The sequence below is a fragment of the Notamacropus eugenii genome, chromosome 5, assembly GCF_028372415.1.
Source record: "Notamacropus eugenii isolate mMacEug1 chromosome 5, mMacEug1.pri_v2, whole genome shotgun sequence".
In the NCBI taxonomy this organism is placed as follows: Eukaryota; Metazoa; Chordata; class Mammalia; order Diprotodontia; family Macropodidae; genus Notamacropus; species Notamacropus eugenii.
In genome coordinates, this window is record NC_092876.1 from 9423539 (window position 1) to 9450645 (window position 27107).

General features: G+C 38.0%; 1 protein-coding gene across 4 annotated transcripts in view; it reads left to right on the top strand.

Annotated features, from left to right (window-relative positions):
• The first annotated feature begins 1368 nt into the window (after positions 1 to 1368).
• LOC140503285 (probable small intestine urate exporter) overlaps positions 1369 to 27107 on the top strand; it is a 35641-nt gene continuing 9902 nt past the window's right edge. Inside the window, exons 1-8 of one of the 4 annotated variants that reach the window (XM_072607130.1) lie at positions 1370 to 1517; positions 3280 to 3427; positions 5044 to 5206; positions 11097 to 11272; positions 19632 to 19865; positions 19955 to 20042; positions 20397 to 20483; positions 24428 to 24546. In XM_072607130.1, coding sequence (XP_072463231.1) covers positions 5113 to 5206; positions 11097 to 11272; positions 19632 to 19865; positions 19955 to 20042; positions 20397 to 20483; positions 24428 to 24546 — 798 coding nt within the window. In that variant the 5' untranslated portion in view covers positions 1370 to 1517; positions 3280 to 3427; positions 5044 to 5112. Of the gene's footprint in view, positions 1518 to 3279; positions 3428 to 5043; positions 5207 to 11096; positions 11273 to 19631; positions 19866 to 19954; positions 20043 to 20396; positions 20484 to 24427; positions 24547 to 27107 lie in introns of all 4 variants that reach the window. The other 3 variants (XM_072607131.1, XM_072607129.1, XM_072607133.1) reach the window with 3 other exon arrangements.

The window sequence follows — 27107 nt, forward strand, 5'->3', positions numbered from 1 at the left end:
AAAAATATTGTTTGGAGAATGTAGCTATATCAACTTTCAAAAAATGTTACTGTATTTTACCATGAATGAATTCTATAGGCCTTCAGCCTCCCTTAAGTGAACATTGTCAGAATGGCTTCCATGCATAGATACTAGAAACTGCAGTCTACCTTAAGGGAAAACTATCATGGTGGTCTCAAGACCACCAGGTACAATCTTAGAACAATACATAATTTTTTAAAAATCTAACAAGCAAACCTGGAAAACAGGACTCAGGATGATCAGATTACCTGAAAATCACAACCAAAACTTCTTTTCAAATCTTGGATCCCTGTTTCAAGAAGTGATAAATGAAATCCACTCATATCAATTAAAACGAGAATGCCAAAAGTAAATAGAAATAATTCATCAGCCACCTCCTCAGAAAAGAAAAGTGAAAACTTTCAGGAATTCCATGGTCAAAATTGCAAACTTTAAGTTAAAAAAAATATTGTCAATAACCGTATAGAGTTGAGGTAGTAAGTTTAGTTAATATCATATAAGACATGGAAATTTTCAGAGACACCTTGGAATATGAAATTCCAAATGCAATGGATAAAAGCTTACAATCAATGACTTACTCTCTGAAGCAATATAATTTTCCTGTGGAGGAAAAGTGGACATTTTATAAAGTAGTTTGCTTTCAAGAATTACTGATGAATAAAAAAAATAAATTAAAAAATCCAATAATTAAATTTTTAATAAATTAAAATTATTAAAATGCAAAGACATCAAGAGAAAAGTGTAGAAGTAAATAAAGCTGAACTTTGGAAGTGGACACACAATGATAAAGTGTTTATATCATGACAGAGCAAAAGAAGTTAATTTTCTTCCAGGATCTTAATATATTCAAGGATTGCAGAAGGAGTTAAATTAGACAAAAGGTTAGGGTGATTATGTCCTGTCTTTATGACCTTGGGGATGGAAGATGGAAAAGAATGTCCTGGAGAAGAAATGAAGAAGAAGAACAGGAAAGAGACTATTTCACAAAATAAGCTGTGGGAGATGAAAAATATATTTAAAGACAGGGAAATTACATGGATACAGGCAACCAATGAAGCTCACTCTCATCTGAACTAGAAGGACGTTTAATACACACACACACACACACACACACACACACACACACACACACACCTTATTTGTATTTGTGGCCCCACTGTTTGGCATAATGCCTGGCATGTTGCAAGTACTTAACACATTTGATAAATGTTTAGTTTTTGGTCTATGTAAAAAAGAGGCAGGCCTCTGAGAGCACTTATCCTAATTCCAGTCATCATATCTATCCAGTTAACCATCAAGCTGTTTCTTCAGATAATAAAAGGGGAGTTGAAAATTAAACTGTCAAGCAGAATAAACTTTAATCTAGAAAAGGGAAAGCCAAAGTATCTCAAATGAAACAGAAGTTCTCATATGATGAAAGGTGTTGGCCATCTAAATCCTGTATGTTGGTGAGAGCATCTCAGTGAGGAAAGAAGGAGTATTTGGTTCTTCCTCAGGTTTGTCCTTAACATTTTCTGATTAAAATGTCCATTTTGGACTAATGGGGCTTTTCCCCTTCCTCTTTCTCTAAGCAATACCTAATTTCCTAAACCTCCGTGTACAGGACTTTATTCAAAGGAGAGAGGGTAATATTAATACTGCTGTGACACAGATTCCTTACATTTTACACCCTCAAAAATAGGTAAAGAGGTAAAATAGACGGAGTGAATAATTGTTGTCATGGAGGTCAGTGCAGTTTATAAACCACAATGACCTCTGGCTTAGAAACATTTCCAAGACACATCATCAAACTGCAAGATTACTTTTGCCTGTTAAGATCTGTTTTTGAAATGCCAGTGTCTCCTGGGATGAATTACTTTAATCATTCTGACATCTAATTGAGCACCTGAAGAAAGTCTTTTTGATTGCCAAGAGAAATTTGGAAGGAATAGCTTGGTGGTGATGTAGGATGCCAGACAACCAACGTGTAGCATGGGGACAATGAATGTGTTTCAAGTTGAATATTTACTTAAATTAATGATAATAATTATGATTAATTAGATTTTCCATAGTTCTGTAATATCTTTAAGAGCTTTAGAAAAATAATCCTATTTGAACACAGATTCCTGGGTTCTGAATCAGCTTCTGAATCAGATATTTATTAAGTAGGACAATGGGCAACATAGGAAAGGAGGAGGAGGGAGAAGGAGGGAGGGGGAGTGGGGGCGAGCAGATGGAGATGGAGGGAGGGAAGGGGAGGGAAGGGGAGGGAAGGGGAGGCAGGGGGAGGGGGAAGAAAGAAGGGGGAGGCAGGGAAGAAAGCATTTACATATGCAGGCACTGTGCTAAGTGCTTTTTACAGATATCATCTCATTTGAGACTCATCATAACCCTTCAAAGTGGGTGCTATGATTATCCTCATTCTCTGGTTCATTCATTTTCTGTCCTGCCTGACTTTGTGACCCCATTTTGGGTTTCTTGGCAAAGATACTGGAGTGGTTTACCATTTCCTTCTCCAGCTCATTTGATAGATGTGGAAACTGAGGTTAATTGACCGAGGCTAGGTGAGGCAAACAGGCTTAAATGACTTGCCCAGGGTCACACAGCTAGTAAGTGCCTAAGAACCCATTTCAACCCTGATCTTGTGACTCCAAGCCTAGTGCTCAATCTACTGTGCCATCAGCTGCCTCTAATTAACTTAAATTTTAGGTTTCTAGATTTTAAAGGTAGAAGAACCAATACCCAAAAGAGATTCAATACTACATCTGACTTCTGCTGGCCAGGAAGTACAGGAGGGTTGGGGTGAACTGACACCTAAAAAGAGCTGAAGCTGATGAGGGGAGCTGGAGAACAAAAAGAGACTGAGTACCTATGTTAGGAGAAAAAAAGAGGCCCATATAACATGTAAAGCCTCCACTTGCATGATGGGATAAGTAATGAAAAGAGAGAGCCAGCAGAGCTCCTCAAAGCTCCTTTCATGTCTGGTTTCTCTGCTGAAAATGAATGACTTTTGTACCGGAAATGATGGAGCAAAATTTGCAATACCTAAGGAGGGAATAACTCCCACAGCAGCTCTGGTATGTTCTAGGCCTTGTCACTGTTTGGGAACTTTCTGTACTCTGTTTCAAAGTACAGTATTTGTATCCATGTCTGCTTATTAAAAGCTGCTTCAATCATTAGTATAAGGTATAGCCAGGGGGTGATCTGGGAACCTCCTAGAGGCCCCACAAGGGAAACAAAAAGTGTTTAATATGTAAATCTTACTGTTTTTTAAAATAGCAGTTACACAGGTAGGGATGTTAAAATTCTACCTGGAAAAGGAAGCTGAAAATGGACAACTTAGGTGGGAAGAGGAACAGTAGCCTTGAAAGGATTCAAGAATCACTACCATCAGGCTGTTATATAATGAAGACACTCATGATACCAGGTAATAAGAGAAATAAAGCAGAGATATACCATCTGACCCATCATAAACCAAAGTCCAGAAATAAGACTCTCTATTTCATTACCTGGAACATCGAGGCAGTGCAGTGGATAATGTCAGCACACAGTCAGGAACACTCACCTTCCTCACTTCAATTCTGGCCTCAGACTTGCTGTGTGACCCTGGGCAATTCACTTCACCCTGTTTACTTCAGTTTCTTCATCTTAAAAATAATCTGGACAAGAAAATGAAAAACCACTCCAATATCTTTGCCAAGAAAACCCCAAATGGGCTTATGAAGAATTAAACACACCTGAAGCAACTGAATAAGAAAAACTTAATGACCTAAGAGCCTGATCAAATCAGGCCATACCAAAGAGAAATCCAAAGCTGAAGGGAACCTATCTCCAGGCACTTAGGATGCAAAACTATCAAAGGCTCTTAGAGATGTTGGTGGCCAGTCAGGTTCAATGTCAGCAAATTCACTTGTCTCTTGATTCACTTGTCACTTGCCTGGTACCATAGGTTTTAACCCTGTAAGTTTCAGAAGATAATACTGTTCAACCCTTTAATTTTACCAAGAAGGAAAATGAGAGCCAGACAACAGAGGTGACTCCTCCAAGGTCACACAGCAAATACAGAACCAAGCCAAGGTCCTCTCACTCCAGATCCAATGCCCTTTCCCACTCTAGTACACTGCCTCTCTAAATGCAGCTAAATTTAAATAAATAGATTGAGATTTAAACTGACAAGAAGTAAATGTTAGTGAGGAAGGCAGCTCCTTTTAGTTCACGCTCCAAATCTAGCATGGTATCACATTTGTGCTAATGATAATTAGTGTTTATGCACAGCTCCATAAATACCTTGTTTAGCTTATGTCAACAGCATAATTGCTAGCCTCTTTCTTGGCTAATTATCCTATCAAGAGGAAAAGCTTCCTAGGTCACAGCGCAATAAGCAAAGAATGAGCAGTGATGGGGATCTCTGTGCTACTCCTTGGGCACAACACTCTAATCTTCCACCTTCAGGTACTTATCCTGGCTCTCCCTGATGTCTCTAATGCTGTCCCTTCCCGTCTCAACATACTAGGCTTTCTGACTTCCTTCTAGTCCCAAAGAAAATCTAACCTTTCACAATTTCGGTGCTTTTCCTTTATTTTCTCCAAATGATCCTATATAAACTCCACTTATATAGTATTGTTGCTCCCATTGGACTGTGAGTTCCTTGAAAGCAGGGACTGATGGGGGTTGTTTTATTTATTTGTTTCTTCTGGAGTTGGCTTTTGTTTGTAAGCCCAGTGCCTTGAAGTGAGTAAGTAGGCACTTAAGTAATTATTGTTCACTGACCATTTGGATATTAAGAAATGTCAGTTTTTAACAGGTAAAAGAAAATGCCCAAGCTAAACCAAACGGGCTCTGGAATGACATTTGTACATATTTCAATGTGTAGAGGATAGTAAACATGACAGAGTTGATTATAATTCACATAATTATCAAAATTCACCTTAAATGTTGAAAATATGAATTTCAAAAGCCTAATATTCTTTGTGATTGTGGACATTAATGATGATTTAGAGAAAAGTACTCAGACACCTGAGTGATGAGAACATTGTATTTCAGAATTGCAGACTGCTGTGGACATTGTTTTTTCAAGAATTGAAAGTCAACCCCTGGGAAAAGACCAACCTTATGGATTCTTTGGAAGGTGCCAACTCTGGGAAGAGGGAGAGCAGCAATCCACAGGAAGAGGAAGGGAAGGAGCAGCCATACCAGCAAGTGAAAAGTAAGGTCATAACAGTACCACCAAGTGCCATACTCCCCACTCAAGTGTGCCTGCCTGAAGAGCTCTCAAATTCAATTCAGTTCAGTCCTACAAATTTATTGATTATCTGCTGGATACAAAAAACTGGGTGAGGCATTATGGAAGATGCAGAGATGAATATGAAACATTACCTTTTCTTATGGTATTTTACAACTGAATGGATGAATAAATGAAATCATATTCATTAAGTGCTTACTATGTTCCAAGGACTGAGTTAAGTGGCAAGGATAAAGATCCAATATCAAAGTCAGTCCTGTCCTTCAAGGAACTTACATAATGTTAGACAAAGAAAACTTATTAAGAGGAGTACTGATCACAAGGATATTCTGGTTTTGAAGTGATCATCATAATAGCTAGTATTTATTTAATGCATATATGTCATCTCATTTGATTCTCCCAAAATTGCAAATTTATTGTCCCCATCCTAGAGATGAAGGGCTAAAGGGGTTAAATGACTTGGCCAGGAGTCACACAGTTATATGAGGCAAGATTGGAATGCAGACCTTCCAAGTCCAACATTCTGTCCTCTATGCCACCTAGCTGTCAAGTTTAACTGGGGTGGTTCAATATATTCATGGGTATACATTGAAACACACTTCACAAAAATAATGGCAGTAAAAATTTGATTATGGTTCCCTGAACTAGAAAGCCAGTGGGTTAGAAGGGTAACAGAGAGAATACTTAAGGCTATGTCGTCTCAGCCATGGTCTCAGGTCTTGGTGGTAAAGTAACTGAAAGGAAAGCAGATCAGGAGTAAAGTGGGAAGAAAAGCTAATATAAATAAGAAATAACTGTAATAGATAAAACAAAGCATGGTAAATAGATGTAGTAACAAACAGTAATAGATAAGTAGATACAGTAATAGAGTAATAGAGTAATAACTATTGGCCCAGACATCCTTTTACAGACATCTCTATCCTTTCCATATGTGCCTCAACCCAGAACTGAAGGTCCCACCCCTGTGATGCCGGATTCTGATTGGCAAGCTCCTGGACTAGCCCAGTCTCAGGCCTATGGTACTGGACATACTCCCATCCCTTTCTCACCAGCATTCCTACTCTGTCTCTGAGAATAGCAATCAAATGGATACTACCATTTCTGGGAAGGACATACCAATCAACTTCCCCCTTACTCCAATCACCATTCTGTCTTGACCACACACTCCAAAATATTCCTCTCTGGCTATTTCTGTAGTTTGTCTCCCCATGTTACAATATAAGTTCCTTCAAAGCAAAGACTGTCTTGTTTGTGTGCATTTAGCCCCAGTACACAAGAGGGCACATTAAGCCACTGAAAAATCCTTGTTTCATTTATTTATTAACTCACTCATGAAAATATAGTTTACGGAATATCATAAGTGTCTGAAGAGAGGTACAAAGAAATTACTTTTGGGATTCTTTAGATCAAACTCAAGTATTTTATTTCTCTCTTCAGAAATTCCAAATTTGTTATCTGACCACTATTGCTGGTGATTCTATCTCTCCTGATGCCTTATGACCCATAATCCTGCTTTTCCTCACCATGGTCTCTACAACCTGCGGCACCAGTTCTTTCCCAGGACGTTGCACTTACATTCGCTATTCTGTTCTCCCTTCACTATGTCAACCGATTGGTGAAGCAATTCACCTCTCCATTGCTATCTCCACTCAAATTCCTTGCCCCTTTAGCTTATCAATAGTTGCACTTGCCAAATCCCAGACTTGGTTACTGAAATCATCAACAATAAGAAAATTACTGTAACATTTACATAATGCCCCTATGAGCCAAGCACTGTGCTAAACACTTCATAAGTATTACTGTATTTCATTCTTACAATAACACTCACATCAATTAAAAGTGTTATAAACATCCCCATTTTACAGATTAGGGAAGGGAAGGCAAAGGGAAGATAAGTAATTTGTACAGGTTCACATGGCTAAATGTCAAGGAGTTCTCTTATTTTTCCTGTATTCCTGAGCACTTTATACAAACAGAAACTAGACCAACCAATGAATAAAGAACTTTTTATTATATCCCATACCACCGTTTCTCCTGTGGTTGAGCATGTATTGTGCTCAGACAAGTGGAATGATGAAAATTGATCTGATTAAGTAAATTAATGACAAGGTTAATTAATGATGAAGGTAATTAACAACTTCTGTTGCTATTCTTGCAACAGAACAACCTGTTTCCCATCTCTGGGTATTTTCATTGACTGACCCCCATGTCTGCCATCCTCTCCTCCATCTCTACTTTCCTGGTCTCCCTGGCTTACTTTAAATCTCAACTAGTCTCATCTTTTGTATGAAGCCCTTTCTGGTTCTTCTTAATCTTAGTGTCTTCCCTCTGACATCACTGCAGGTGATCCTGTCTTTATCATGTTTGCCCATAGTTGTTTCTATGTTGTCCCCCCCATTAGATTATGACGTCCTCAAAAGTAGAAACTGATTTTGTAGCTTTCTCAGTGTCCCCAGAGCTTAGCACAGTACCTGGCACATAGTAGGTGCTTTATAAGTTTTTCTTGATTTGACCTAACTGTACTTGATTACTTTCTTCTATATCCACCACAAAGACTCAGTACATTCTCAGGCACATAACAGTCACTTATGAAATCCAGTCCCAGGATCTCCTCTGAACTTCAGTCCCACATCTCAGGTGTATATTGAACACTTGAAACTGGAGTTTTTAGGAATGGGAGAAATCACGTAACAAATCAAAATAATATACAAAAGAAACTGATCCACTACGATCTGGATTGAATTCCATCCTTCTTTTTCTGGATGTGGAAGGCATTTTGGCTTTAAAGAACACTGGGAATTTTTAAAGTCCTAGCATTGCAGTGAAGTTCTAAGTCTACCAGAAAAAGTCCTCTCACACTGTGATTGTTGCTGTGTACAAAGTTCTCCTGGTTCTGCTCCTTTCACTCAGCATCAGATCATATGGCTCTTTTTTTCCCCTCCTCATATAACTAACAACTTAATTCAGGTCTTCATCATGACTCACCTGTATTGGACAAGAGCCTCATAACACTTCTGCTCACGTCGATTCCCTCACTACTCCACTCCATCCTACTCAGTGCTCCCAGGGTCATGTTCCTTAAATACGAGGATCTATATTTAACACAAATTCATTAAATACACGTGTCCCCATCCCCCTGCATTGCAGTGGCATTTTATTACCTCTAGAATAAAATATAAACTCCTCTGTTTAACCTTGAAAGTTCTTCATAACCTAGTCCCAACCTTTCTCTTAAGCCTTACTTGCTTACTTTACGTACTTGCTTTACTTGCTCTGCCACATTCTGTGATCCAAGATCCTCTTACATTGGTTTTCTCTGTGTTCTTCACACAAGATGCTCCTTCTCCCACCTGTGCCCCTTGCAGTGTCAGTCACACATTCCTGGAATTGTCTGAATGCTTACTACAATCTTACAGAGTCATTCACTTCCTTTGACAGGCACCCCAAAGCACCATCTTCTTTAGGAAGTCCTTCTTAATCTCCACAATTCTCCCAAATCTACTTATTCCATTTTGCTTATTTTTATTTCTTCACATTATTTTTTAAAGTGCATATTGTTATGTACTCTTTTTGCTTCCCTTATGAGGACATAAGTTCTTTGTACATAGAGACTATTTCTTTCTTTGGATTTGTATCCCCAGCACCCTGCTTAGGACATGGTAGTAATAATAATATGTGGTGATTGAATGACTGATTAAAAAATATTACACTAAAAACTTCAACTTATAAAATCATTATAATCTTTTTGAGGTCCATCTATTTTTTTTAAAACAAATATTGGTGAAGAAATGGGATGTATTTTCCCAGAACACATGTGCCTTAGAATGTATATATAGAGGATAAAGTTGTTATGTCTTAGGCAGAATGTTGCTGGATGTTATCCATTCCTGCAATGTCTATCACAAGAAACAGAGGTATGGGTCTCCCATCATGGTCCATTCATCATTGGCCATAGGTGCTTATTAGAATTAGAATTAATTAGAAGCTCCAGTTGGAGTGCATTGTTATAAATAAATGTTTATTTACACCTTTCCTGTCAAAACTCTTCTGTCAAATATCTATTAGCCATTCTAGTTCTGTCCCTTCTGGTACAAAGTTCTTTCTCCTTGGCACCTTTGCTTTTTTTTCTACTATGAGTTATCATCATCCTACCAATCCTAAGTTTCAGTCCTGTCCCTTCATTTTTTTTCTTTTTCGCTATTTATCTATCTAAATCTATGAAAGATCTAAGCCAGTTTATGAGTTCCCTTTGCAGTCATAATAATATCTACATAGGGCTTCTTAATCTGGAGTCCATTAATTTTTTTTAAGTAGATTGATAACCATATTTCAATGTGATTATTTTCCTTTGCAATGTTATGAATTTTGCTTCACATATTTTAAAACATCCTGAGAAGGAATTCACTCATGTAACCAGTGTGACAAATGATATGAAAAAAGGTGAGGAGCCATGAATCTAGATAATTCCCTCTCTGCCTCTTCCTTTGAAAACACTATGGATCTTCAGAATCTTATTCTTGACAGTTTTCCATGCCTCCTAGGCTAACTTCTCCTTTTTTATGGACCCCTATGTGTGCTTTCTCTTCACTTTTTAAAAACAAAATTCTGTCCCTTAATCTAGACTAATAGACTCTACCTCAGCCCTCACTCACTCAAAACAAAGTCAAGTGGAAGTCATGTCATTATTTCTCTGATGGCAGGGTCTTCTTTGGCAATGAAGGACGAACACACACTGAGACTATACCTAGCTTGCATTTCTCTCTCTCTCTCTGTCTCTCTTTCTCTCTGTCTCTCTCTGTGTGTGTCTCTCTGTCTCTCTCTCTGTTTCTCACTGTCTATCTCTCTCGCTCTCTCTCTCTATCTCTGTTTCTCTCTCATACACACACACATACACACAGACACAAAATTGATCATTACTTCCCACCCCATCCCCCTTCCAAGTTTTATGTCCTTACCATTACAATAACCAGTTCCTTCATTTTGATGAAAATAAAATCCAGGGTGGAGTTTCCCTGTATTGGTTTTTAAAAATGAAATTATTTTCAAGGGTAGTAAAATAAATAAAAGTACTCTTTTTAGGCAGAAAGAAAGTTCCATCAAATACGGACCATCAAAGTCTCCTGTAACTAATTAGATCTTGCCTCTCACTCAAACTTCTGACTCATTCCTCAAACTCCTTCTGTCTGTCAAGGTGGCTTGTAGTATCTACTCAGATGACAATATCAGTTCTAGCTCTACCAAATGCCAACTCTGCTGCTTCCTGATCCTGGGTACTAGATTTCTCCCTATACATCCCTTTCGTTGAATCATCCCCTTCTTCCTACCCTCTCAATTTGAATTTTCTACAGTCCTTTCCTTCATCTTCCTCTTCTTCTATAATTTTTCTGTTTGCCAAATGTATTCTTTTCTTTGGAATTAACCATATAGAAATGATTCCCAATTTTATATTTTCACCTTTAACATTTCTCTGAAGCAACGGACATGCATCTGTAACTGTCAACAGGACAGCTCCAGCTTAAGATACTTCCACCTGTTGGAATGTCTCAATAGTACCTCAAACAAAACATGCCCAAAGTCAAGCTAATTCTTGTTTCATCCTGACTGCATTTGTTATTTCAGTGATTCTACCATTCATCGGACATTCTGTGTTTCTTTATCAATTTGTCATCTACCACTCAACTCCATTTCTCTTTTGTGTAATACTCTTCAGTCCAGTTGGCAAACAAAAACTGTGTGACTCTAAATAGAAAAGGAATAATCTTTGAGACACTTTGTGATTTCCTTTTGCTTAAAAAGAAAATTAATTTATTCATACAACTACTGCATAATTTTCATCTTGGTCTCTCTCTTGAAGGGTTCTGTTCAATAAGATATGCCATGGCCATCATGATACATTGCTGTAACTTAATAGCGTGCACACAAAATTTCAGTCTCAGCATCGCCATCATTGCCATGGTGAACCACACAGGCCAGTCAAATCAATCCAATGTTTCCACAAACGGATATCCTGATGCCACTGCAGATACAGGGGTAAGTCAATGGCATCTCCAACTTTTTCTTTAATTTCAAAAGCAGACATTTATTGCAACTACTATATATGATACACATTGGAGTAGACACTAAACTAATAATAAATTAGATAAGATCCTTTCCATTTAAGAGCTTTTGATCTCATTAATAATATATGTGCATGTGCTAGACTAGATGGACACTGAGATCTCTTTTTAATTTAAAGTTCTCTGAAACTGGGAAATTAAAGATACATCAAAAAATAATAGATGAATCATAATATAAATATGTAAGAATTCAAAATGCATCAACATCTGATAAGATTAAAAAAATCATCACTGGTTGGAAAAGGGATGAGTTTCTTGGTGGATGTGCCTCTTTAGGTGAACTATGAATATCTTCAGGACTGATATTGGAATGAGTAGGTACTGGTGCAAGGAATCATGTTACCAAAGGGACAAAACAACCTGGAGTACATTAATCATATACTGATTTCAGTTGATGTCAGATAGCTCAATTTGGCAGGAGGAGAGAGTATATAAGGGTACAGTGGAGGCCTCTACATAGACTACTGATAGTGAAGAAAAAAGCCTCTTCTATCCCAATGAGTAATATCATAGTTTCACTTGCTCAAAAATAATTAATTGAAGAACTTAAAAAATACTTTAAAGATTACAATAAGAACGATTTAGGAATTTTTAAAAAATTAAGAAAATCGAAGAAAAAGGAAAAGTGAAAAGAATTGTGAAAAGAAAGTAAACCAAGCAGAAAAGGAGATCCAGAATCTAAAGGAAGAAAATAACTCCTTGAAAGTTAGAATTGGGGAAGTAGAATCCATGCAAGGTATAATAGACCAAGAAATAAGAAAATAAAACATCTAGAATGAAAAAATAACAGAGAAAGTGAAACATCCCATAATAAAAAAAACTGATCTAGAGAACATGTCAAGAAGAGAAAACAAATCAATAATCAGACTACCTGTAACCTGCAATCAAAAACTGCATCTTGACACAATAATATAAGAAATAATTAAAGATAATTGCCCTAAGTGTTTGAACAAGAGGGAAATGTGGAAATAGGAAAAATCCACCTATCCCAACTGAAAGAGATCCTACAAGGAAACCTACAGGAATATCATAGCTAGATGTTCAAGGACCAAATATTATGAGCAACAAGAAAAATAAAACATTCAAATATGGCAGAAACACAATCAGAATCACATAAGACCTAGCAGTGACTATATTAAAAGGCCACAGATCTTGGAACACCAAATATGGAAGAGAAAAACAACTGAGGTTGAGGCCAAAAATAGAATATCCGGCAAAGGGAAGCATAATCCTGAATGGAAAAAAAAAATGGGTATTTAATGAATTGTAGACTTTCAGAATTTTGTTGCATGAAATCCTGAGCTCAAAAGAAAGTTTGACTTGCAGAATCCAAAAGAAATATAAAATAAATATCAAAGACTCAAGGACTATCAATGACTTCAAGAACTCAAGAAGAACACACTGTTTACTTTTATATGGGATAATGTAAATCATTTGTTTAAGACTGTTATTAGTAATTGGGTGGCTTGAAAGAAAGGTTGGGGTAGAGTTGAGTATAATGTGAAAGAAAAAACCAAACCATCAAAGAAAAGGTAGAAAGTATAATTATCTTATTCAAATGAGGTGTGAGAGGAAGAGCTGACACAGATGGATTAGGTGGGAGAGGAGGGATGGTAGTTCTAGAACACTACTCTTATTGTGAATATGTTAAAGAGGGAACAATACATATATATCAAGAAGGACATAAAAGTTTTCTAAATTCACAAAGAAATAAAAGGCTAAGGGGACAGGGAAGGGGAGAAAATAAAGGAGGGATCTTTGGGGTGTGGGGAAGATAGGTTACATAATAGGAGGAAAAGGTAATGGGTAGAATAAAGTAGATGAGTGAGGAAGAACAGAAAACAAGAGATGCACACAAAGATAAAATACAGATCACGATTAGAATATATTAGGGGAAAAAGCAAGAATCATAATCATGATCTCAGATAAAATTAAAACTAAAATAAATTCAATCAAAAGAGAAAAATAGGGAAACTATGCTACATGTCAGCCATACTAATCAATATTGTTCTGAACTATTGAAAATAACTAGACAGATAAAGGTTGGAATATTGATATGGTTAGGAAACAATGACTTGGTAGATTTGGAAAAATATGGAAAGACTTGGACTTATGAAGGAAGATGTTATGCACTCTTAGAGAAACAGAGGACAATTAAGTTTTGTATGGTGTTAGATAGATGCATATGAATGTACATGTCTACATATGAGCATGTTTATGAATACCTTAGTGTATGTATGTGCATGTAAGTGTATGTATGTATTTATATATGTGTGTGTGCTTATTTATGCATATGTATACAATTGTACAGACACACATATACATATAGGTATATGCATGTGTGTGTGTGTGTGTGTGTGTGTGTTGAATTGTAGCCTTCTAGGGAAAGGAAGGGGGGAAAATGAAAAAAGTAAAAAGTACACAGCAGAGAACAAAAGAAAACTTACAAGGAAGCAAAGAAAAGATGGACAACTCTCAATAAAATGTGTAGTATTTAATATATAGGCTTTCTTGAAATGAAAATTTGTTGCTGTATATTTTGAATCCTCTCTTATATTCTGCTGTACACATGAAAAAAGCAGGTAGGTGGCATGGTGGATTGGAGTCAAGAAGAAATGAGTTGAAAGCTGTCCTCAGACATTTACTAGCTGCATGATCCTGAACAGATCCTGTTTCAGATTTTTCATCTGTAAAAAACACACACAAGACACAAAACCTTGTTCAAGATACAAACTCCTTAAAAATAACAATGGACAAAACAAGAGATAATGACTCCATAAGACAATTAAAAATTAAAACAAAGTCAAAATATGAAAATATCAAGGAGGGGGTGCATCTCATAACAAATGAATTAGAAGTCAAATGAAGATCATTTAAATAAATATTAGATTACCTGAAAACCAAAAAAAAAAAATCCAGAAAAACAACCTAGATATCCTATTTCATGAAATCATAAAAGAAAAGCTGCCTAGATCTCTTGGAAGAGTGAAAAGTGGAAACTGAAAGAATTCACCACGCACCTCCTGAAAGGTCCATAAAGGAAATTCCCCAAAACATTATATCCAAAGTTTCCTGGTAAATTGATCAATAAACAATAATTGAGCACCTATTACATAATAAGTGCTGGGTGTCTAAATAAAAAACAAGAGACTCCCTTATCGAAAGGCACTCACAATCTAATAGGAGACATGACAAGCAAACACCTACAAAGCAAGCTATATACAGGTTAAATAGGAAGTAATGGCATTGGCTGAACAAGCATTCAAACTCTACTGCTCAGAACACAACTAAGATGGGCTGTACACATTGTTTGAATGGCAAATAGACATCTATCTAAAAGAGAAACTTAGAACATCTCCCACAGAGTTACCGAACTCATACAAGGCAAGTGCTCAGACAGAGGTCAGAAGAAACAAGAGAAGAACATTTTCAAAGTCTCTGAAGAACTTTGGAATTGACTGTGAGACCTGGAAGACACTGACATAGGACCTTCCAGCATGGAGTCCCTGCATCAAAGAAGGCACTGTGCTCTATAACCAAAAGAGAATTGCAGTAGCTCAAAAGAAACTTGAGGTGCACAGATATAAAGATAGTTCCACTCCAAATATCCATGTAAATGATCTGTGCCCAATGTATGATAGAGACTTTCAAGCTCATATTGGTCTTATCATAAAATACCTTGACCTTAACATACTGATGTGAGTTTGGTTGTTTCCAAGAATGAAGGACAACAAACAAAGAAAACCATGAAATCAGTACAGTGACTTGATGAAGGAGTATATTCCTGGAATGGGGGCCAGAGTATATATCCAGAGTTAAGAGATGGATAGTGTGGTTTCTAGAACAGCCAGGAGGTCAGTGTAACTGAACCAAACAGTACTTGTTGGGCAGTAAGTTATAAAAAGACTGGAAAGGTAGGAGCCAATTGAGTAATGAAGGACTTGGAATGCCAAACAGAGCATTTTGTATCCTGGATGGAGTAGAGAGCTATTGAGTTTTGTTGAGCCTGGTGAGTGACATGGCTGAACTTTCGGCTTAGGGAAATCACTTTGATGGCTGAATGGAGAATATAATGAAGTGGGGAGAGACTTGTGGCAGGTAAACCCACCAACAGCTATTATGTGAGGTAATGAGGATCTGTGGGCAGCTAAGTGGTGCACTGGGTAGAGCACTAGTCTTGGAGTCAGAAAGACTCATTTTCCTGAGTTCAAATCTGGCCTCACTTACTAGCTTGCTTGTGTGACCCTGAGTAAATCATTTAATCCTGTTTACCTCAGTTATTTATCTGTAAAATGAACTGGAGAAAGAGATGGCTAACATTTCCAGTATCTTTGCCAAGAAAACCCCAAATGGGGTCACAAAGGGTCAGATGCAACTGAACAACAACAACAATCATGATAGTCTGCACCAGGATGGATGCAGTGTCAGAGGAGAGAAGGTGGAATATATTAGAGATGCTTCAAAAGTGAAATCAACAGGCCTTGGTAACAGCTTGGATATGGGAGTGAGGAGTCCAGAAGCCCAAGGCGCTGGAAGGATGATGTTACCTTCCACAGTAACAGGGAATGTGGGGAGGGGATTGATAAGTGGTTAAGATAGTGTTAGGTTCTGGACAGGTTGAGATTAAGATTTCTACTAGATATCCAGTTCTAGATGTCTCAAAGGCAGTTGGAGATGAAATATTGGAGGTCAGCAGAAATGTTGGGGCATGATAAGCCACAATCATCACCTTTTTAAATCCATCAGAGCTGATTAGATCGCCAAGTGAAGTAGAGTAAAGAGAGAAGACAATGGGCCTAGGTCAGAATCCTGAGAAACACCTACGGTTTAAAGGGGACGATCTGTATAATGATCCAGAAAAGGAGACAGAGAAGCAGCAGTTAAGTAGGTGAGAAGAGAAGCAGGAGAGAGTGGTGTACAGAAACCTAGAGAAGAAAATATTGATTAGGAGGTGCTCACAGGTTCAAAGACTGCAGAGAGGTCAAGGAGAATGGGGACTGAGAAAAGCCTATTCATTTGGAAAATATGAAATCATTAAAAACATTGGATTAACAGGTTTGATGGAATAATAAGGTGAAAAGAGAGACTGTAAGGTATTAAAAAGTGAATGGGAGGAGAGAAAGTGGAGGCACCTATTGTAGATGACTTTTTCAAGGAGTTTAAGTACAAAGGGCAAAAGAGATATAGGTCAATCATTAGTTTGGATGCAAGGAATAAAGTGAGGATTTTTTCAGGATAGAGGAGACATGAGCACATTTGTAGGCAGTGGGGAATGAGGCAGTAGAGATGAAGAGACTGAAAATAAGTAACAGAGTAGAGATGATAGAGGGGATAATCTATTGAAGGAAATATATATAATGGGATCATGAAACAAGTGGAGGGATTAGCCTTGGTAAGTCCACTTCATCATGTGAGATGAGTGAAGGAAGAGGGAATGGCAGAAGGCATCACAGTGATAGGAGATGAAGAAGAAAAGAAAGAGGGATCTCTGAAAATTATGAAGCAGTGACCTCCATGTCAAGGTAAGGGTAGGGTAAGCCATAGCAGGTTTGAAGAGGGAAGAAAAGATTGAGATCATCTACGGACAATGGGAGAGTCGGTTGATAAGAGCATTACAATAAGACTGTCTAACAGCAGTGAGGACTCAGTTGAGGTTATGTAAAAAAAATTTGTAGAGGACCCAAGTTGGAACAATTGTGTAATTTCCTCTTCCCATGTTCAACAGCACTTGTGCAGGACCAACAGAAGTGAACACTATGAGGATCCTAAACTGAGGCTTGGAACTGATGAAGTGATAGAGGTTAAGGAGTCAAGAGAAACAAACAATGTAGAACTGAATTTTGGCACCAAGGAGTCAAAATGGGGGAGTCGTTAATGCAAGGGAAATGGCCAAGCAGATCTGGGGTTCACAGTGCAGATGAAGTATAGGATGTTGTAAGTGAAGGGAAAAAGAGAAAGATGCCAGTAGATTATGATCACATAAGGGAATTTCACAATTCTTGAACACAGAAGTGGTTCATTTGTGGGTGATGCAAGATGATAGGCATCATCATCTTTGTATATAGCTGAGGTGGGATGAAGGAGTAGCTTATGGGAAGTGGGAATAGATTAAGGAATGGAGTTATTAAGAAGCTTGAGGGAGACTCAATATATATGTTGAAGTCTTACTATGAGGGCACAAGTTGGGAAGGAGAGAAAGGTTGGAAGCCATGTACCAAACTCATTACACAAGAAAGGAGAGCAATGTAGGGACTTGAAGCAAAAGTTAATGGATAGATATGAATAGCATGCATCTCAAAGGAAACCTGGAAGTGGCAATGGAAAGCAAGAAGTATTCCCACTCTGCCACCTTACCCAGAAGTCCATGATGGAACTTAAAAAAGGTAAGCATCATAACTTCCATTTGGATTCAAAAATGCAACTTCACAGGCCAATATAAGGCTCATTAGGCAAGAATTTTCCTGAAAAACTGTTGGGTGTTTTACTGGACTATAAGTTCATTATAGTGAACCCCAGGATATGACAAGCAGAAAGCTATCATCATCTTTGACTATAAAAGTAGTGACTTTGTTTCCAAGAATGACACAGTAAGAGTTCTGCTTTCCTGTGTCCTAGTCACAACTCATCTAGAATCATGTTCAAATCTGGTAGGTCCCATCATTGAGAAAGGACAATACTCATTAGAGCTTGGCACTTTTGATAAATACTTGTTGAATGACTGATTGAAATGATCCAGAGTGGGGTGCACAGAATGCTAAAAGGCCTCCAGTCCATGTAGTATGATGATCAGATGAAGGAAACCGAAGTCTTTAACCTGGAGAAGAGAAGGGCTTGGGAGGAGGAATAGGCATGATAACTGTCTTCAAATATTTGAAGTTTTAAGTGATGTCATGTGGAGGGAAGATTGGGGTTATTCTGTATGACTGCACCTAGGAACAGTGGATGGAAATTTCTAAAAGACTAACTTAGGTTTGTTATAGAGAAAATCACCCAAACAATCAGACATTTCCAAGAACAGAAAGGAAAGCATACCTGAGCAGGGTGAGGCTCTACTGCTCTGAGATTTTCACAAAACTCAAAAAGGCATCAGGATCCTCATATGCACAGGTGGGGAGATACTTTTTCAGATGGGGGTTGTGCTACATGGACACTGAGGTTGCTAATCTCTCAGAAAATCTGTAATACAGACTTCAAAACTCAAAATCTAGAGGGGTGAAGTCATTTAATTCCAAGCATACAGGCAGTAAGTAGAAGGATGGGGATTGCAATGGAGATAAGAGAGCAAGATTCTTTTATCACATTATGTAACAGGTACTGTGGGGATACAAAGGTAAGCAAAAAATTCTGTCTCTATCCTCAAGGAGTTTTTATTTTAATTAATGTTTCTTTGTTTGTTACTTTGTTTTTAGTTTACAACATTCAATTCTACAAGCTTTTAAGTTCCACATTTTCTCTTTCTCCCTAGCCTCCCTCCTCTGCCCTTCCCCAAGACAACATGCATTTAGATATAGATTGTAATGCACATTCAGATTAAACCTATGTCTATTGTAGGAATGTTAAAAAGCATCATAACCAGTGGGATGAATTGAAAAACAGAGGAAACAAAACAAAAAAGAGAGAGAGCAAATAGTGTGCTTCAACCTGTATTCAGATTGTAATTCTTTCTCTGGATGTGGATAGTATTTTCCATTATGAGACTTTTGGAATTGTCTTAGAATGTTGCATGGCTGAGAAGATCCAAGTTAATCAAAGTCACTCATCACATAATGCGACTGTTAACTGTGTACAGTGCTTAAGGAGTTGATATTCTTCTGAAGGGAAGATACCCCATGTTCAATGAAGCTGGAAAGCAAGAGAAGGAGTATTAAAGGTCATGGTGAAAATGTTGCAGGAAACAATGTGGAGGCCTGTTTCCTGGCAAAATAGAGCAAAAGACTTACCCATCAGTGCTATACGTATGCCAGGCACTGTGCTTGGGGTAGAATCCAAGCTGTGTGATCCTGGGCAAGCCGCTTAACCCTTCTCAACCTCAGTTTCTTTAACTTTAAAATGAAAGTTGAGCTTGATGATTTTTGAGGTCCCTTTGAATTCTCAATCTGTTATGCTAAGTTATCACAAGCACACACCCACACCCACACACTGGGATATCACACACACACAAATATACACACATATACACTCACCAATTACATAGGAATACTTTCAGATGCTAACTGAACTCTTCATGTACCTATAACGTGACCATTTTTAAAAGTCATTTCCATATCTTGCAGGTCCCAGTATATGATTGGAGCCCAGAAATCCAGGGTCTCCTCCTCAGTGCTATCCTCTATGGCTCAATTATCACTATAGTACCAAGTGGATATTTTGCTGGAGTTCTTGGAGGAAAGAAAATAGCTGGTTTTTCGATGCTTATCTGCTCAATTCTCAACCTCTTGATACCATTAGCAGCAGACTACGGACTGGGATACTTGTTTGTCATAAGGATAGTACAGGGCCTGCTTCAGGTACCCACACACCTTCAAAATAAGTGAGTAGGATAGGTCATGCCTCCATTTCATTCCCAGTTCAAAATATCTTATCACTTTGATTTCAGGGGATGAACTACGGTGCTCTGTCTGCATTTTGGCCAAAATGGGCTCCACCACTGGAACGTACTCAACTAAGTACCATTGGTATATCTGGTAAAGACTCATTTATAACAGTTTTTTACATTTCTGTCCCTCTTTTTCTGTCCCACTTCCATATTGGTGTAACCAGAACAAGTATTCTTCAAGATAGAAATATAAAAACAATGGAACACCAGAACTTAAGTGTTAGAGAGTATATCAATGGTCATGTAGTCCAATTCATGCACAAAGTTAGAAGGTTGGAGACACAATATTTTCAGTCCCTGTTTTTTATTTAACCATAAATTTTGTGCAGATAGAAAATGTGAGTTACTCACATTCCCCTTAATTCCATTAATTTACAGAAAGCCACAGAGATTTTAATTTCTAGTGCTCTAACTTTGAATTTACTCTGTATCCTCAACTCAGGTATGATATTGGGAACCTTCATTGCCATCCTTGGGGGTGGATTCCTCTGTGAATCCCCAGGCTGGCCAAGTGTCTTCTACATATATGGTAAGTGCCTTCACCTCAAGTCCAACTGTTTCCAGTTTTCAAGGTTTTTCTCCTGGAAATCTGTAACCCCTATGATATCCAGGTAGATTCCACATTAAAAGTTCATAAAGAGTTAGTTTTAGAAAACACAAGAAGGAATTTTTGGAACGTCTAATCAAATGAGGAAAATTAGAGATAGCTGAAATAATCTTTTCAAGGCCACATAATAAGTTAGTGACTGAATCGATATAACCAGTATTCCTTCATTCTTAGTCCAGTAATCTGACTGCTAGAACCCAAATGGTTCTAAAAATGATAGTAAAAAAAAGTTAAAAGCATTCTTGACTTGCCTTTTTTGCAAACATGCTTATACTCATTCATGAAGCAAACATTTATGAAATATCACTATATGCCAGGCTCTGAGCTAAATGTTTGGAATGTAAAGAAAGACAAAAGATAACCCTTGCTCTCAAGGAACTCACAATCTGATGGGGAAACATATGAACAACTATATAAAAGCAAAATATTAACAGGATAAATTAAAAATTATTTCAGGTGGAAGACACTAGAAGTTAAGAGGGTTTAAAATCTTTCCTATAGAGGGTAGAATTTTTGCTAGAGCTAAAAGGCAGAACCAGCTATGCGGTACAGTGGAATGAGTGCCAGATATGAAGTCAGGAAGACTCATTTTCTGAGTTCAAACCTGGCCTCAGACACTTACCAGCTGTGTGAACCTTGGGCCAATCACTTCATCTTGTTTACCTAAGCTTCCTCATCTGTAAAATCAGCTAGAGAAAGATGTATCAAACCACTTCAATTATCTTGGCAAAGTAAACCCAAAATGGTGTCACCAATAATCAGACACAACAGAAAAATGACTGAACAACAACAAAAACGGAGATGAAGGAAAGTATTCAAAGCATGTGGGACAAACAATGCAAATGCCCAGGAGTAGGAGATGGAGTGTTTCGTGTGAGGAACAGCAAGGGAACCAGCATTATCAGATCACAGAGGAGGTAGCTGGGGTGGGCACAGGGAAGGGGTGAAGTGTTACAAGAGGTAAAAAGAGTTGAAAAGCGGTGGAGGACCAAGTTATGAAGGACCTTAAAAACTGAACAGAGAATTTTATATTTGAGCATAGAAATTATATGGAACTACTAAAGTTCATTAAGAAGGGGAATGGCATAGCCAGACTTGCGTTGTAGGAAGATCAGTTTGATAGCTGAGTGATAGATGGACTGGAGTGGGAAGAGATGTGTGAGATAATCAGCCAGTAGGCTACTGCAAGGCTAGGTGTGAGAGGATAAGGGCTCACAGCAGACTGGTGGCTGGGGCAGAACAGAAGGGGGTGTAGGGAACTATTTCATTACGTTCTTCAGAAAACAGTAATTATTATATTGTTTGAACGTAACAAGGGGCCAGGAACTGTCCAGCCCAAAAGCTTACTGTAGAGGACAGGCTGACCTCAGAGACACTCCCAGAAAGCTGGATGGCTTCAGGAAATGCTTAGACACAATTATGATAGTGTTTGCAGTCCAAGAAATACTTATTTTGTGTTCCCCAAATATAGAGGTTGGTGTTTGTTGAAATGCATCTCAGTGAAGCTTGATTGAGAACTGTTCTCTCTGCAAAATTATTTAACTGAATATTGATGATTCCTGTGGTGATACTCTTGTCTAAACCTTACAAAACTTAAGTCTTGTAGAGACGATAATAGCATTCATGGAAAATAATTAGATCACCAAGTGACTTAGTATTCAAGGAGAAAAGAATAGGACCCAGGGTAAAAGGACTGATCTGGACGAAGATCTAGCAACCTAGATGGAGAAGGAGTGGTAGACAGGTAAGAGGAGAAACAGAAAAAAGCAGTGTCTCCAAAATCTATGAAGAAGAGAATATCAAGAAAAGAGGGAGATCACCACTGTCAAGGTGAAATGTCAAGAAGGATGAAAATTGTGAAAAGGCCATTACAGTTATTGAGTCATTTCAGTCATGTCTGACTCCTTGTGTGACCCCATTTTAGGATTTTCTTGGCAAAGATATTGCAGTGCTTTGCCATTTCCTTCTTGGCTCATTTTATAGATGAAGAATTGAGGGAAAGAGAATCATATAAGCTAGAAAGTGTCTGAGGATGGATTTGAATTCATGAAGATGAATCTTTCTAATTCAAGACCTAGTGCTCTGTCCACTGTACCACCCAGTTGCCCAAAAGGTCATTAGATTTGTCAATAAAGGGAGGATGGGAAGTCAGAAAGGGATTTGGGGAGGGATGAAAAGGTTTGGAAGAGTTACTCTGGTAATTAGGATAGTGAGTTAATTAGAGAAATGGAAAAAGATTGCATTGCCATAGGACAGTCCCAGTTGAGGTTATGTAACATAAATTAATTGAAGTTATGTGACACAAATTTGTAGTATAACCAGTCAACACAGCTCCATTATTTCTTTCTCTACCTTCATTTGTGAGGATGTATAAGAATATAAGCAGGATACAGCTGAAGAGATCAAAGAGTGAGGCTTTGTAGGGCAAGGTCAGCAATATGATAAGGGAGCAATAGACTCAGGAGAAGTGTATAATTTCACTAACTGACTATCACTTCAAGAGGGGCAAGGGAGAAGAGTGTAGTAAAAGGGTGACAGTCAGGGAAAGAACTGATGAGTCAAGGGAGGTCATGGAATAAATGAAGAAAAAGGTTTGGGATTGCAAGGCAGAGGGAGAGGGAGAATGACAATAGATGGAAGTCAGATAAGGCAATTTTAGAGTTCATCAACATGGAAATGAAGGTTTGAACCAGATCTAGTTTATCCAAGTATAAAGACAGCCTCTCATAGGGAGATCACTGATGCCCCATGTTAACTCAGCTAACTCAAACCCAAATGACTTTAAATACTCACTGTTTAAAGAGGGGTCATTAGTAAAGGGAATTCTGAGCGATAGTTATGAATCATGTAAGGTGATGAATATAAATGCTAGCATCCATATGGAGACTTCTGCTCCAATGAAATCACTCCAAGATTATCAGTTGTCAGGAGATGAGCTGCCTTGAACAAACCTCTACTTGAGGTTCTAATGAAAGGGCCTCTGATTTTCTGATTAAAGTTCAAATCCGTGGATTTCACAACAGACATGTTTTTAATTTGTTTCCCTTGTAAATTTAACAATCATCAAGAGGCATATATTTAAATGGACAAAGAAGAAGAAGCAACTATGGCACACTTTTCTTCTAATGGGAAAAATAACTTACGAACCTCAATGCAGACTAATCATCTTCAGTGAGCCTTTAGAGTACCCCAAAGTATCTTTTGGCTTTTCCAAGTATATGTTGTTGTTATGAAGAGTAAAATAACAAGCCATTATTTTGTTACTGCTTGTTAGCTTTAGGAAGTATCACATGCAAGGGATGCTAGGGCTTTCTCAGGGGCCCAACATTTGGGAGAAAAAAGGTTTCAGTCTTCTAAGTTTGGAAGCCCAAGATCTAACAAATGCAAGAAATTCCAACAGAAAAGAGTGGCTCTAAACAATTATAAAAAAATTTTGACAGATTTTTGCTAAAGAACATTTTATAAATATTTCTAAACCTGGCCACAGTCCTCAGCACTATTCACACTGAGCTTTCCAGGTACAAGAAAAGAATACATATAGCAAAGAAGAAATTACTCCAAGTTCTGTGAGCACCGGTGATATTCAACAACTTCCTTGATATTAAAAGTCTGCCAAGTTGGAGGTGCTTCTGGAAACAAACTTAGAGAATTTGCTAAGTGGGGAATGATGATATGAGTTAGAAAGCTGAGTGAGTTTGGATAAAATGAACCTATAAAAGGGTAATGTTGGCTCATTAACAAAAGAGTAGAATTCTGTTCTTAATGGCTTTTACAAGATGGGGTGGCGGAAGCATGCCTACTTGGGGCAAAGTTACATCAAATAAGACATAAATCTAAAAACATTAACTTGGTCCTCTTTTCCCTAGGAGGCATTGGCTGTGTCTACTGTATTATCTGGTTTTCTCTGGTTTATGATGACCCCATAAATCATCCACTTATAAGTGAATGTGAAAAGGAATACATTACTTCTTCAATGAGTGAACAGGTGTGTTAACAATGATAGCTGGCTTAGGAAACAAAAGTTTTTATATAAAATTTTTCAGATAATGATTTGGTAATAAATACATAAAATATATATACATATGTATACAAATATATAAAAGACCAAAATCAATATTTCATTAGATAAGGGACCCAAGAATATAAGCAAATGATACTGAAAAAAAATTGGAAACTTTTAATACCCATGTAAATAATGCTTGAAATTGTCAATAATGAGAAAAATACAAGTCCAAACAATAATGAAGTTTTACCTCACACTCAGGAATTAGTATAGATGTAAAAAGATGGGAATAGTTGGTGTTGAATGAGTTGTGGAAAGATAAGAACACATTGGTGCACTGGTTCTACAGCTGTGAGCCAGAATCAGAACAGAGGTTTGTACACAATGTTTGTAGATCTGACCAAGGCTTTGACACTATTAGTCGTGAGGGCTTATGGGAAATTATATCAAAATTTGGTTAGCTGAAGATGTTCTTCAATATGGTATATCAACTTCATGATGACATGTTTGCCTGGGTTCTGGATAATGAACAAAGCTCTCATGCCTTCCCAGTCACCAATGAAGTGAAATAGGGCTGTGTGCTTGCTCCCATCCTTTTTAGCGTGATATTTCCAGCCATGTTGACAAATGCTTTCAATGAAGGTATATGTGACATCAAGGTCAACTACTCTACTCATGGTAAGTTCTTCAACTGGAAAAGGCTACAAGCCAAGACCAAAGTGGAGGGAGTGTTGGTGCATGATTTTCTGTTTACAGATGACTGGGCCCTCAATGCAGCCTCAGGCTGAGGTGCAACAAAGTATGGATCAATTCGCTGCTTCCTGTGCTAGTTTTGGCCTAATAATTAACACCAAAGAATCACAGGTACTCCATCAGCCACCACCACACCATCCAGACCTGAAAACATCAGTTACAACAAATGGATAAGTTTGCAATGCTGTGGATAAGTTCCCTTGTCTTGGTAGTGTACTTTCCAGGGATGTACAGAATGACAAAGAGGTTGATGCAGAAATTGCCAGAGCTAGCTCAGCATTTGGAAGGATCTGAAGAAAGGTTTGGGAGAGAAGAGGTATTAGACTCACTACTAAATTGAACTTCTACAGAGCAATTAAACTGACTTCATTGCTGTATGCTTGTGAAACATGGACAGTCTACCAGCACCATGCAAGGAAATAGAATTGCTTCCATCTGAACTGTCTTAGGAAGATTCTGAGGATCACCTGGCAGGATAAAGTACCAGACACTGAAGTCCTTGCTCCAGCTGAACTGCCAAGTATTCAAACTATGTTTCAGACAGCACAACTCTGATGGACTGGCCATGTTGATCGATTGCAAAATATATACTTGCCAAAAAGACTATTTTAGGGAGAACTTGCATGGGGCAGGCAATCACATGGTGGCCAGAAGAAACGATACAAGGACACTCTCAAAGTCCCTCTCAAGAACTTTGGATTTGACTGTGCAACACGAGAGACACTGGCACAGGACCGCTTACCATGGGGTTCCCACATAAGAAAAGGTGCTGTGCTTTGAGCAAAGCAGAATTGAGACAGCACAAAGTAAATGCAGGATGCGCAAATTTGGGATACCCACCCCAAATATTCACACAGACTATCTGTGCCCAACCTGTAGTAGAGCATTCTGAGCTCATATTGGTCTAATCAGTCACAGTCAGACACAGTGAAATTTCACTTTACAAGGATGATGTCATTTTGGTCCTCTTCAAAGATGAAGGACAACAACCACCACCTCAAGGAAGATGATGAAGTAAAAGAGGCATGTACACCAAAGCATGTATGGAATTACTTTTTGTAGTAGGAAAGACCTGGAAACAAAAGAAAGGGCATGGATTGAGGAATGGCTGAATACTGCATAATACAAGAATGGAATGGAATATTACTGAGCTGTAAGAAATGACATGCGTGATGAGGACAGAGAAGCATGGAAACAGTTAAAAGAAAAGATAGAGAAAAGTCAGCAGAGCCAAGAAAATAATATACACGATGAACACAACAATGGATATGGAAACAACAACCACCACAAAATAAGTGAAAGTTGGAAAGATAACAAACAGGAGGCAACAAGAGGGACAAAACGTTAACTGAGCAACAAACTCACTGAAAATTAACATGAACCTCAGGTGTAAGACAGTCACTGCATGAGACAAGAAATATTAAAACAAAGCCAAAGAACCAACATACTACAGGAAATGTGAAATATAGCCAAAGCAACTGACCTAAAAACAGAAGGGATATAATTTATGAAGTTGTGGAGTACCTGAAGACCATGACCAGAAATCAAACCTAGATATTAATTTCAAAGAAATCAAGTCAAGAAATCATGAAAGTGTAATGAATGAAAAGAGACAGTTTCTGTTCATTAATAATGCATTTCTTAATTAGGACTAACTAATAAATTTAGGTCAGTGGCACTCTCAGAAACAGACTCCACCTGAAGAACACTGAATACTTAAGAAGCCTTTGGAAAAGGGGGTGTACTTGAGGGTAGAAATCTACTCTGACTAGTTAACAATCAATGAGTGG